General features: G+C 57.1%; 1 protein-coding gene across 1 annotated transcript; it reads right to left on the bottom strand.

The window, feature by feature from the left end:
• Window positions 1-306: 306 nt before the first annotated feature.
• On the bottom strand, window positions 307-12,727 carry DAXX (death domain associated protein). Its single transcript, XM_056858866.1, has 7 exons — window positions 12,524-12,727; window positions 10,849-11,641; window positions 3,770-3,984; window positions 2,043-2,199; window positions 900-1,356; window positions 520-691; window positions 307-366 (listed from the first exon to the last, which is right to left on the bottom strand). The coding sequence occupies exons 1-7, from the start codon at window positions 12,725-12,727 to the stop codon at window positions 307-309; spliced, it is 2,058 nt and encodes a 685-aa protein (XP_056714844.1).
• Window positions 12,728-13,029: the final 302 nt, after the last annotated feature.

Genomic DNA, 13,029 nt, shown 5'->3' with positions numbered 1-13,029 from the left:
TTTTTGTAAAAGAAAATCACCAGACAGCAGGGCCTGAATGCATGGCCCAGCCATCTCCCCCCCCCCCCACCGCCAACAAAACCCAACAGCCCCCCATGCACCACAAAGCTCGCCAAAGTCCAAACACCCAACCACAATTCCCCCCACCCCCAAGGCGGGCAACGCAGGCACCCAAAAGGAGGCCCTTCGCCTCAGGTTCAGATGGTGGTGCCGACCCGACCTTCTGCCGGGCAGATCCCCTCTGGGACCGACGTTGGACCCCTCCTTCCTTTCTTCCCGCAGATTCAGCTGCAGCAGGCGGAGGGGCTAGTCTGAGTCTGACAGGACGATGATCTCCTCGGGGTCACACTGTGTCGCCACGCTGGCCTGGGGAGAGATGAAAGGGAGGAAGTGGGCTTGGAGGGCTACAGAGGAGAACCGGGCCCCTGGGCCAGCACCGGAGGGTCAGAGCCCCCGCCTGTGGGCACCCCACCCCTTGAGAGCTGCACGCCAGGGCCTGGCCCAGGCCAAGCGCCTCACCTTGCAGATGGGAGCCGGGCTCCCCTGGGAGCTGGTGACCAGGGCCAGCCCTGGGGAGTCGGTCCAGGTGGAGTCTGCCACAGGGGTCGGGCTGTGAGCAGGAGGGAGGCTGCGGAGGCCGTCGCCCTCTTCTTCTTCAGAAGACCCTGCGCTGAGCACCTCGATGCAACTGCTGGAAAGGGGGCTGGGGGGGGAGAGAGGCCGCATCAGCACCTGACCCCACCTCCTCGTCAGCGATGGCCACCCCCAGGAACTCGGAGGTCCCAACTCTGTGCCGGCCACCCACAGGCCTGCCCCGCAGCCCTTAGGGAACCCCTCGGAAAGGGGTATGCAGACCCCCCACCCCAATCCCAAGGGAGGAGAAGGCCTCTGGGCCCCACCTATTGGAAATTTGCCGCGCCTGCCTGCTCCTCTTGCATGGGGGAAGCTGCCCATCGGGCTCTTCCGGGAGGGAGGTCTGGTCCGCTGGGCAGAGGGTCCCGTTCTCCAGGGGCCTTCCGCGCTTGACTGGGGGCAGCCCCTTCCGCAGCAGCAGAGAAAGGGAGAAGCCGCCCTCCTGGGTCCAGGGCAGGGGGGAGGGCGGGGGTGTCTCTCCGCCTTCCAGGGGTGGCGTCTCCTCCATCTCCGGCACAAGGAGCTGGGCTGGGGGCTCACAGGGCGGCTCTTGTCCCTGCCGGGCTTCGTCCTCTCCCTCCGCCCCAGCTGCTGCTGCTTCTTCATCATCCTCCTCCTCTTCCTCCTCCTCCTCATCAGTAGAGGAGTACAGAACCACCTCTGGGGCCTCCGGATCCAGGTGCTGGTCAGCCTCCGCCTCCTGGACAGGGGGAGTTTCATCATCTGGGGAGCAGAGGAAGCCGTCAGGGGTGGTGTTCGGGGGGGCCCTCATCTCTCTCCTGTGGCTGCCAGAGGACTTTTCAGTGGCCCAGGGAGGAGGCCGTGTCCCGCCCCCATCTCAACCAACAGACTTCCCCGGGGGGCACAAGGCAGCATCATAAGAGGGACCAGGCCAGCAGGAGCAAGCCAAAATTGCCATGATGAGGCCAGCCCGCTCGGCAGGACGGCCACTTGTGGCTGCTGTGGCACAAGCCCGGTGGGGGGGCTGGCCCTCCCTCCCTCGGGGTAGGGTTGGACCTTTCAGCACTTGACAGAGCATCTAACCAAAAAAGAAAGCAAAAACCAGAAAAGGAAGCCGGACTGAGGGAGGTAGCCGGTCAGGAGGGAACTCCCTTGGTCAGAGAGGCCAGGGGTGGTGCTGAGATGACGCTCCCTGCCTGACTCCTCCCCCTCACAAGGACTCCTTCCTTGGAGCTGAGACCACAGGCCAGAAGAGTGGCCGCAAAGCCAGGAGGGGCAGAGCCACGGAGGGGCCCTCCCACCCCCACCCCTGGCATGGCCCTTCTCGGTTCGGTTTCCTTTGGCTTTGAGAAGGGCCTGGGGCCTCCTTCGGCTGAAGAGCTTACCCCTGGTGTGTGTGTGTGTGTGTGTGGGGTGCCTGTGACTGACTTGCCGCCCCCACCACCCACCTGGCGGAGGAGGGCCCTCTTCATCCTCCCCGCTCCCCTCCAGGCCCTTCTCCCATTCAGCCTCGATGTCCGACTCAGAGGAGGACTCTTCCTCTTCATCCTCTTCCTCGTCCGCCTGCGAAGCCTCCTTTCTGGCCGCTCTGGGACTCAGGCTGCCCTAGTGAGGAGGAAAAAAAAGAGGAGTTGGGTTTTTATGCCGACTTTCTCTGCCACTTAAGGGAGAATCAAACCGGCTTACAATCGCCTTCCCCTCCCCACAACAGATACCCTGAGAGGTAGGTGGGGCTGAGACAGCTGTGACTAGCCCAAGGTCACCCAGCTGGTTTCATGTGGAGGAGTGGGGAAACCAACCCAGTTCACCAGATTAGCCTCTGCCGCTCATGTGGAGGAGTGGGGAATCGAACCTGGTTCTCCAGATCAGAGTCCACCGCTCCAAACCACCATTCTTAACCACTACACCACGCTGGGTATAGGGGGTGGTGGTTCTTATGAAATTCACCCACTTCTTCCTCATTCAGTCCGTCCCCCACACAGACACCCACGGGTGGTTCTCCCGAAGCAAAGCCCTGTCGCTTGAGCAAGAAGAACCGGAAGCTGCTTCAAGGGAAGTGAGACCAAAGGGCCAGGGAAGGGGGGGAGGCATCGTCAGGGCTGGCAGAGGGCTTGAATGGTGGGGGTGGAGAAAAAGACAAAAGACCCCCCCTTCAGAATCTGCCCAGATCAAAGCAGACCCTTACCCTGGGAGGGAGCCAAAGGGGAGGTGTCAAAGGCCCCCACGTCCACCCTCCCAGCAGAGCAAACAACCCCTGCCAGGGGTGTGGGAGGCTCCAAGCCCCCTCCTTCTGGAGGCCCCTGTGCACACACAACACCCTCTTGCACAAGCACCGAGGCGGCCGGCCAAGTCGCCCTCTCCTAGAGCTCAGTTTTGCTATCTCAGAAGCGGCTGCCGGGGGGGGGGGGGGCCTTAGAATTCCTCCCCCCTCACACAGATGCATGCCTCTCGCTGAAGCCACCTCTCACTGAGGAAAGGGAGCCAGTGGATGAGGCCAGAGAAATGACACACAGCTCCACTGGGGGCTTGCCCGGAACCGGCGGCTGGCTGGGTGGCCAGCCAAGTCCTGAAAGCAGGGCCTTCTCCCGGGGCCCCGATCCCAGCTGCCTCAGGGGCTCACTCTGGCTGCCAGGGCTGGGGACGGGCTCTGAGTGGCCACAGGCACATGGCTGATCGGCACACACGCCAGGCGTTGCCCTACTTTGCTCCCCCCCCCCCACCGTGCCTCGGAGCTGGGCTGTCAGAGCCTCCTTGAGAGTGTATATATTGTAGATATATCTTTTCATTTTACTATTTTATGAAGTGCTTACAATAAAAAGGAATTGATTTTCAATTCAAAATATGTTGTATCATCACTTGCAAGTGGCTGGTTAAATACGGTAACGTGGTTTTTAGTGAATCACAAAATCGAAAAACGTGGCCACAAAAAGTACAGTGACTGACCCCCTTCACCAGGACTCCTCTCTGGCTTTCGGGAAGTCAGCCAGGGCCCTGTGTCTGCAGCACAGAAGGACGCGGGAAGCCGGCCGGCTCTGCCCATGAGAGACTGGGTGGTTGCCCTCCCTCTGGGGAAGAGGGGCCAAGAAAAGCCACGTCCTCTCTCTCTTGCTCCAGCGGGCGGAGGAGAGCCCTGGCTGGCCTCCCCTCCCCTTTACCCAGCACGACCCCCCCATACCTCTTTGCCGGAGCTGGGGGAGGCCGGCTCCCCCTGATGGTGGCTGCTGGCACCGCTGGGGGGCAGCCCCCGCTTCTTCCGCCATTCCTCCTCCTCGCCCTTGTCCTGCAGCTGTGCGTAGTGGGAGACCACCTGCTCCAGCCGTTGCAGGCCCCGCTCCCGGTTGTGCCGCAGGCGTCGGGCCAGCTCCCCGTCCATCAGCGCGGGGTCGGTACCTGTGGAGAGGCAGAAAAGAGACAGGCTCCAGGGCCCTGATCCTCCAAAAAGCAGGGGACATGAGCGCACGCGCACACACAGGGATCCCCCCCACTAGAGGTGGAAACAAGCACCCCAGCCACAGCCCTTCAGGCTGCCCCCCCACCCCCACCCCACTTTCCTCTCTGCTGCTCAGGGTCTAGGGCTGGGATCACAATACATTCGGGAAACAGCACAAGACTGAAACAGCACAAGACTGGGGTGGGTGGGGAGGGGGGAATGTAAAACCGCTTTGCCACAGATCCAGGCAGGATTCCTCTGAGGCAGAAGTGACAGAAGACCGTCCTGCTTATCCCATCGACTGGGGGGGGGGGCAAACAAGAGAGGGCCCTTTCCAGTGCCAGCCCCACCCCAGTTTCCACCAGGAGGTGCGCCTGCCCACCCCCCACACTTTCAATCCTCCAGAGGCTGCTGAAGACAATTTTATTTCAGACTGCATTTGACTAAGCATCTTCAAGAACTTGCAGGGCTGTCCTAGAGAGGAGGATGGGGCCGAGTTGTTTTCTGTTGCCCCAGAAGGTCGGACCAGAACCAACGGGTTGAAATTAAATCAGAAGAGTTTCCGTCTAGACATTAGGAAGAATTTCCTAACAGTTAGAGCAGTTCCTCAGTGGAACAGGCTTCCTCGGGAGGTGGTGGGCTCTCCTTCCCTGGAGGTTTTAAGCACAGGCTAGATGGCCATCTGTCAGCAATGCTGATTCTACGACCTTAGGCAGATCATGAGAGGGAGGGCATCTTGGCCAACTTCTGGGCATGAAGTATGGGTCACTGGGGTTGTGTGGAGGGTAGGTGGTTGTGAATTTCCTGCATTGTGCAGGGGGTTGGGCTAGATGACCCTGGTGGTCCCTTCCAATGCTATGATTTTATAGGCATTCCTGAGATTTTAAATTGTAGACTTTTATCATTTTTACCTTATTTACACTGTAAGCCACCTTAAGTTCCACAAGGTCAAAAGGCAGCTAATAAATGCTTTAAATAAATAAAATAAAAGTAAATTCAGCATCCTTTACCACACCCTTTCTCCCCCCCCCCCCGCAAAGCAGGCTTAAAGAGGCTCAGAGGACTCCAGGGAAAACAGAGGGACCCATCCAGCCCCCCAACCCCTCCCCCCAGGGGCTCAAGAAAAGACATCGAAAGCTAGAGTGGTGAGTATCCAGGCCACACTCAACACACGCACAAAAGGACAATTCTCCCTTGTATCACGAGAACCAGCACCTGGAATTCAGCCCTGAAAGGAGGAGGCAACCAGCACAGAGATTTCTGCTCGAGGGGACAAAGGGGGGTAGGTGCCGCCTGTTGAGCTGCCGCACTCTCGGCCTGGGCCAACTGCTCCAGACTAATCCTGCACTGAACAGGGGGGTTGGACTAGATGGTCCCCTTCCCACTCTAGGATTCTGACGTCTCCAAGGGCAGTCCCACACAGGGTGTGTTACAGTAGGCAAGCGTCCAGGAACACAATAGCATGGCCAGGTCAGCTTGATCGAGGAGGACAAAGGCAGTCCAGGGGGCGGGGGGGGGGGGCAGGAGCACCAACGTATTCATTTCTGTACCAGCCTGTTGACCCATTTCTCCGACACTGAAGCAAGCGGGGGGGGGGGCAGCCAAAGCCCCAGGAGTTTTACAGAGTTCGTCAAGGAGACTCAGGCCCATCCTGGACAGGAGGCACAAACCCTGTTGGCCACCCAACCTCCTCCTCCTCCTCCTGGGATCCTCCTCAACTGGTCCTCCCTTTTCCCGGTTTGAAGGAAGAGGAGTGAACCGGCAGCGGATGGTGGAACGTTAAGAGGGAAGGTAGTTCCCAAGGAACATCAAAGACATAACAAAGCGAAACTGAACAACAGTAAGACCTTGAAGAGCCATCTGGTCTGTCCACCGGTTTCCCTGCTGGCGGGTACCAGGCCGTGCCTGACACTCCTCTCCAAAGGGGAACTGGGCGTGCCCTCGAGCAAAAGCCCTGGGAACCATGAAGGAAGACTTGGGCTGCCTCCTAGAGGAGTTCTTCTCGGCCGCAGGAACCACATCCTGGGGTCCAGAAGCTGATTAACTCTCAAGCCCTCTGTCACCTTTGGGGAACCCCACGGGACCATGAAATGCTACAAGACAGGAATCTGGCGAATGTGGCCAGAACTTCCACAAAAACATAAAAGGAGGATCTGGAAATCAACAGATCCCACCGAGTTTGACACGGTTACTGACCGAGAGGGTGTGGGAATCTGGAAATCCTCCTTCACTGACCGAGAAGTTGTGGGAATGCTGAGGACAGAACAGATCTTGATTTCCAGAAGGCACCTAAACGTCACCCCAGGACTGATTAAGGTGTCGCTCTGCTTATGACGGCCCGGCGGCGTATGAAACAGCTTCTGTGCACTCGCTTATCCTGACTGCAAAAGCTTTGCTTTCTGATTGGCGCTTTTGTTTTTTTCCAAGCTGGCTAAGGTCGGGCAGGGGGCAGCAGGGCCCACCTCCCTCAAGGACTGGGTGAACGCTGAGGGAAAGCTGGCTGGGCATCTGGAGGTTTAAATTCTATAAATATAATAAAGTATACACTACATTATAAATGATGCTTTTTATGTGGTTTAAATAGCAAAGTAAGGTTAGGTTGGAAAGGAAAGTAAGTATTTGTCAGCGAGGGCACCCAGTCGGACCCCAGATAAGCAAGCTCCGTGTTCTCCCCCCCCCCCCCGCTGTCTCGTGGGAAAGTCTCTTCAGTTTGGGAGGAAGGTGTGAAGACCGGAGGCACTAATACTTCCACTTCAAAGCAAGCCTTCCTATTGTAAATCAGCTATCTGTTCTCAAGGTGTCAATTCTGCCAGAAACCTGGCATCTCTAGAAGCTTGAAAGAACCCTGATGTTTTGCATTTCAAAAGCATAGAGATGACAGATCTGCTGCACCTCATCCATTTGTGTTCGGCCATCACGTGTAATCAATTCTATTGTGTGTCCCCTATAAAGGTGACCTGTATTTCCCCAATCTGACCTTAAGTTTGTATGGACCTACTGAACCCGTTTGCTTTCTTAATAAAACTTTTAACTCACTGCAACGTCTGGAGTGAAGTTTACTCTTACTGAAGTGCAACGAGGTACTGAAGTCTGACAGTATTGCACATACTCCAAAGTTTGGTTTTTGCTATTTTCAAGGAAAAAATCCTTCTTCCGTGACTACAAAATTTTTGAATACGTAACATTTCTGGGCAAGAATCCTTCCACAGACTTTGTGGCTCCACCCCCCCCCAACTTGAGTTACGCCTTCTACTCTCTTCTAGAGACCCACAAGAGGAGGCTGAAAGCAGATCAATCATCATTATGGTGAGGAGGGGGGAAGTGCTGCCTTTCCTTGGGCCGAGGGTTCTCTGGAAAACCAGCTGCCACCATTCAAGGGTCCTCCTGCGCATCTTCTGGGCACTGGGTGTGTGTGGCGGGCGGGGGGAGGTAGTAGTGAATTTCCTGCATTGTGCAGGGGGTTGGACTAGATGACCCTGGTAGTCCCTTCCAACTCTATGATTCTATGATCTCTGGACTGACCAGCTGAGAAGGCACTCTTCCAGTGCAGTACTGCAGCAGTAACAAAACAACTTCTAACCAATGTGTACATAACACACGGATACAGCTTTTTTAAAGGAAACTGAAACCTGTGGTGCACTGGAAAAGGAAGCTCTCGCCGGGGAGCTCCCAGCCTGGGGCGCATAAGTGGAAGAAGGGCGCGCCACCACGGGAAAGAAAGAGCATCCTCAACTACCAGCTGTTGCTGACGCAGAACTGTACCTGTTGGGCAACGCTGAGGGAAAGCTGGGCAACGCTGTTGGGCAACGCTGTTGGGCAACGCTGTTGGGCAACGCTGACATCAGCACACCAGACCCCTGTTCTGCTGTAACCGTTCTGTACTGTCACCAGCATGTTGACTGTCGGGTGGCTTAGGGGGGCAATCTTTACCTACAGCAGGATGTCTGCAGAAGGCAATATTTCAGGGCAGAATGGGAGCTGGCAGATATGGGGGTGGGATGCATCAAAGGTCAGGATGTGGTCAGAAAGCTCTTTGCCTGTCTAATCTCCGTACCCATGCTCAAAAGCGCTGGTGAGGCAAGCCCCCCCCATCCTCCAGCTGTACGTTAATGCTACGTAACACCAGATCAGTAAAGCATAAAACTGCAGAACCGTATGAGATGAGGCTTCCTCGAGAGGTGGGGGGCTCTCCATCTTTGTGGAAGTTTTAAAGCAGAGGCTACATGGCCATCTGTCAGCAAGGCTGATTCTGTGAACTTGGACAGATCATGGGGGGGGGGGGCAGGAAGGGTTGCATCAGTGCTGGGCTCTCGTGGCCCTTTCTTGCATGCCCAAGGAAATGCCAATCGCCACTTTGGGGTCAGGAAGCAATTTCCCCCCAGGCCAAATTGGCCAGGGATCCTGGAAGGGTTTTTTTCCACCCATCTTCTGGACATGGAGTAAGGGGTCACTGGGGGTGGGGTAGTTGTGAATTTTCTGCATTGTGCCGAGGGTTGGACTAGACCTATGATTCTATGTTACAGGAAGACGAAATTGACCTGGCTGGCTGGCTAGGAAAACAACAGCAACAACAGAGTGGTGCGTCTGTCCCAATTAGCACCACCCAGGCACGGTTGGTCGGGGAGGAGGCGGGGCCACTATCCTCCGTGAGTCCTTCAACCGCCACAGACTTCCAGCGCAAACCATCACTGGCGCTGACAGTATGCTGCTCCTCACGTTAGGGACTAAGGACAGATCAGACATTTTGCTTGTTTGCCAGCTGCCTACTTCTCCAGTCGGCACCTTCTCTGAATTAGCAGAGGTGGTCTCAGTTGTAGTGTGGGAGACCCCCAGCCTCATAGTTCTGGAGGACTTCAACATTCATGCCAAGGGTAGATCGCCGGGGCCTGCCCCAAGATTTTATAACTTCTTTGTCTGCCTTGGGTCTCTCCCAAATCGTGACTGGCCCAACACACGAAAGAGGTCACAGCTTGGATGTAATCTTTTGCACTGAATCTTTGAGGGTGGGTTTGGTTTCAGGGCTGGAGATTTGCCCTGACCACTATCTATTCAAAACCAAGGTCAACGTTTCTACAACACCCCACAGAAGAGGGGGCCCAGTTAAAATGTTCCGCCCACAGAGGATTCCAGAATGCTCTGGGGGACTGTAGGATTCCAAACAGGTTGCACAAGAAGCCTGGAACTTGAAGCTCCTTGAACCTATCAACAAGGTTGTCCCTCAACAAGCTCTCCTGCTCTTGGGATGAAACCCAGCCACCGGTTCACCATGGAGCTGGGTGATCTCAAAGAAGCTGGGAGACCTCTAGAACATCGCTGGCGGAGAACTGAATCTGACCAACCATGTCATAGAGTTCATTGTAAGCCTATGAAGCCACAGGGGTGATAAAATATTAAGAATATGCTCTGATCAGGATGCTGACTGTTCAACTATTCAAGAGGGCTTTTCTATGCAAGCAATAGGGCAGGCAAGAGGGTAGCAGGGTAAAAAAAGATTTGCAAAGTTACTTGGACAAATTATTTAGGGACTGTGGTCTATACTATTGTGTACAGTTGGACCCTATTACCGTATTTTTCCATGAATAAGACGATCTTTTTTTCTAAAAATATTTAGAAAAAAATTGGGGGTCGTCTTATACCTGGAAGGTCTCGCTCTATTCCCCACCCGTCACCTGACTGGCGGAGAAGAGAGCAGGCGGGGAAGAGCCCAGTTGCCCTGGCCGGCCAGCGACTGGCCTTCCCAAGGTCCCTGCTCTCTTCCCCGCCCATATTTTTCCGTACGCCCCCCATGTATAAGACAACCCGATTTCTTAATTTTGGGTCAAAAAATAGGGGTCGTTTTATACATGGGATCGTCTTATACACAGAAAAAAACGGCATGTTATCTCACATCATGTAACGTGTCACGTTAGCACTTATACTTTGCTCCAATCTTCTTTTTATATGGGGGTTACCGCACTTGTATTCCCAGCAATGTATTAAGAGTTTGAAAACGTTATAAAAAATACTGTTCGCACTTTGTTTGGCCCCTTTAGCTGTGAAGACGTCTTCCAACCATTTATAAGCCGTAGTATCCAAAAACCCTTTTAAAGCAATGTTTTTAATAACATTTTCAAACTCTTAATACATCGCTGGGAATACAAAGTGCAGTAACCCCCATATGTTTCTGGTTGGTTCTACAGCCAAAATCCTACTTCATTGTTCACTGAATTTCCCGTCTTGTTGATTGTATTGACTAACTCTGTGTAATCTGCCTTGATTCCCAGCAAGAAAGGTGGACTATAAATAATGTAAATAAGTAAAAAAATAACGATCTGGGCCTTCGTTACTGTGGAATTCAACAGGGACCCATCTAATGAGTCCTTTTAACTCCCTTCTGATTGGTCCCCTCATTTTAGCCAAGTTCCCTCTGTTTGAATGAAGCGCGATTGTTTTGGACTTTGGGAACAACTTGAGATCATTCTGGCCGCTGCTACCAGTCGGTGCAAGAGCATCTAAGCTCTCACTCAAGGTCCTCAGCTCCACTGGTTTTAGTACTTTAGAGATTACCTCCCTCCTATAGACATCAGTATTTGTATGACCCACGTTTATGGCATTTATGACTTTTTTTTACACCTATCAAGTGAAGCCGGCCTGTCAGGGACGTTAGTTTTACAGCAGGGTTTGAGGGGGTTGATTTTCTAATGGCTCCGTCCACCTCCACTCTGCCCAGGTTTTCCCTTTGTCCGGAGGAGGAATAAACGCTCCTAACGTGCCTCCAAAGTGTACACCCACAGGTGGACTCCGGCTCAACGGTCCCCCCCCTTCCCGCCTCCCTCTTTTCTCACCTGGCCGGTACTGGTCAGTGAGGTGGCTGCCAAAGTTGTAGACCAGGTCCAGGTGGCGCCGCTCCTGCAGGCGGTTGCCCACCTCCCGGAAGGCGTCGGCCGCCATGCCCTCCATCTGGCGCTTGGGCAGGCCCAGACTGTGGCGGGTGTTGGCCTTCTGCACCACCTTGAGGATGTCGTTGTAGTCCGGGAAGGCCTCCGGGTGGTTGATGAGGCGCTCGATGCGGCGGTTGACCTCCGGGTAGCGAGTCCCGCGGTAGGGGATGCGCTGCTCGATGACGCGTCCCGTCAGGCTGTTGCAGTCCTTCAGCTCGCAGAGGCGCTCAAAGATGCGCATCATGCGCTTCTTCAAGCGGCTCTCCTGCAGGTAGGCCGAGTCCTCGCGGTCCAGCTCCTCCAAGTCCAGCTCCCGCTCTTGTAGCCGCCGAATCTCCACCGCGTAGACACGCAGCAAGTTCTCCAGGTACCGGATCTGCCGTTTGGTGTCCCCCTGAGGCTGGGGGGGCTCGGCTTGCGGCTCTGAGGGGCCCACGGGGGCGGAGGCCTCGTTGGCGGTGGCGGAAGCCGGCACCAGCTTCCTCTTCTGGGAATGGGCCTTGAAGATGGTGCAGAGCTCATTGATGTACACGTAGACCTTGGTGCGCTTGGCCTGCACGCGTGTCAGGCAGCGGCCCAGCACGTTGCGGAACTCCACGGAGGCCAGAAACTGGGGGCCGGTCTTTTGGTGGCGGCTGGCCAGGTAGGGCATCACCTCCGGGTGCTCCGCGGTGTGCTGGGAGCAAAAGTCGACAAACTGCAGGGGAGAGGCAGAGGCTCAGAACACGCAAGCGGGGAGAGGCACCAGGCTGAAGAGGGTGGGGGGGCTACAAACACCCACCCACACCCCCCAAACATGCACTTATAAACATCTGATGGCCAGCCTCCAAGGGTGCAAAGTCCAAGAGGGGACCAGACCCCATCCCGGCCAAGGGCCCGCCCTGGCCCAAGCGGGAGGGCCTCTCCTGGAAGCTCTGCTGGATGAGGGGAAGCACTCCCCCCTCCTCTCCACCCGAGAAGAAGACATTCCAGCTCCAGCTCTAGGGATGGAGACATGTTTCCCTTCCCCAAGCATCTAGATAAGACACATGCGGCCAGGGGCCAGTTTTCAGGGGCCAGCTGCAAGAGGAAAACCACCCGATGCTTCTCGTGCCGAAAGACAGCCAGCCGCTCACGGGGAAGCCCCAAGACACCCCCCCCCGCTGGAAAGGGGGTCGTTTCAGAGGGTGGCCGTGGTGGTCCGCAGGAGACCACCCTGCCAAGAGACGAGCCCCACTCCTCTCCGCTCCGGTGCAAGACCTGCTCTGGAAAAGTCCACATCCCCTTCAGGGCAACTGAGAAGCCCCACAGGACCCCCCCACACCCCCCCCCCGCCAACAGCGCTAGAGAGGATCCCACAAGAGCAGAACGAGGGGCCACGTAAGAAAAGGCCCTGCTGCTGCTGCTGCTGGGCCGGGCCCAGGAGGCCCACCGGGGCCCAGCGGTGTGTCCACACAGGGGCCCCACCAGGGACCCCCGACCCCGAACCAGGCGAGCGGCGGCAGCAGCAGCAGGGACCCCGGCCCCTGTGCCAGCAGCACCCCAGAGAGAGGGAGGGGGGGCGGGGGGCGTCCCTCCCCCCCTCCCCCCCGCTTCTCACCTCCCGGAAGAGGCGCTGGTTCTCGGCCCGCAGGCTCTCGGGGTCCTTGGCCGGGGGGGCGGCGGCGGCGGCGGCGGGGGGGCCTCCTCCGTTGGGCGGGGCCCCGGGGGGCTCAGGAGGGGCGGCGGCGGCGGCGGGGGCGGCCCCTTCCTCTTCTTCCTCGCATTCGTCCAGCACGATGACGCCGCCGCCGGACGAGGCCATGCCGGGGGGAGAGGGGGGGGAGGGGGGGGGAGAGGGGGGAGACCACCCGACGCCCCCCGCCCACTCGCCGGGGCGGGACCCCCTGCGGGCTCAGCGGCGGCGACGGCGGCGGCGCCCCGAGCGAGCGGGAAGGGGGACCATCGCCGGCCCGGCAGGAAGCGGACGGACCCCCCCCCCCCACACCCCCCTCGGGAAGCGCCTGTGGGGCGGAGAGGAAAGAGGCGCCCCACACTCCCGCCCCTGACGGGGAAACGGAGGCGGCCGAGGCGGGCGGGCGGGGGGCGGGGGGCGGGGCGGGGGGC

Source organism: Euleptes europaea, chromosome 1, assembly GCF_029931775.1.
Source record: "Euleptes europaea isolate rEulEur1 chromosome 1, rEulEur1.hap1, whole genome shotgun sequence".
Classification (NCBI taxonomy): domain Eukaryota; kingdom Metazoa; phylum Chordata; class Lepidosauria; order Squamata; family Sphaerodactylidae; genus Euleptes; species Euleptes europaea.
The sequence above is the reverse complement of the archived record's forward strand: the minus strand, read 5'-3'. Positions and strand labels throughout refer to the sequence as shown.

Excerpts from the sequence above, each read along its gene's own strand:
- DAXX (XM_056858866.1), bottom strand. The coding sequence starts at position 12,727 with ATGGCCTCGTCCGGCGGCGGCGTCATCGTGCTGGACGAATGCGAGGAA. Across the intron at positions 1,357-2,042 it reads AGAGGGCCCTCCTCCGCCAG|ATGATGAAACTCCCCCTGTC; the intron begins GTGGGTGGTGGG and ends TCTGCTCCCCAG. Across the intron at positions 692-899 it reads GCGCGGCAAATTTCCAATAG|CAGTTGCATCGAGGTGCTCA; the intron begins GTGGGGCCCAGA and ends CCCCCTTTCCAG.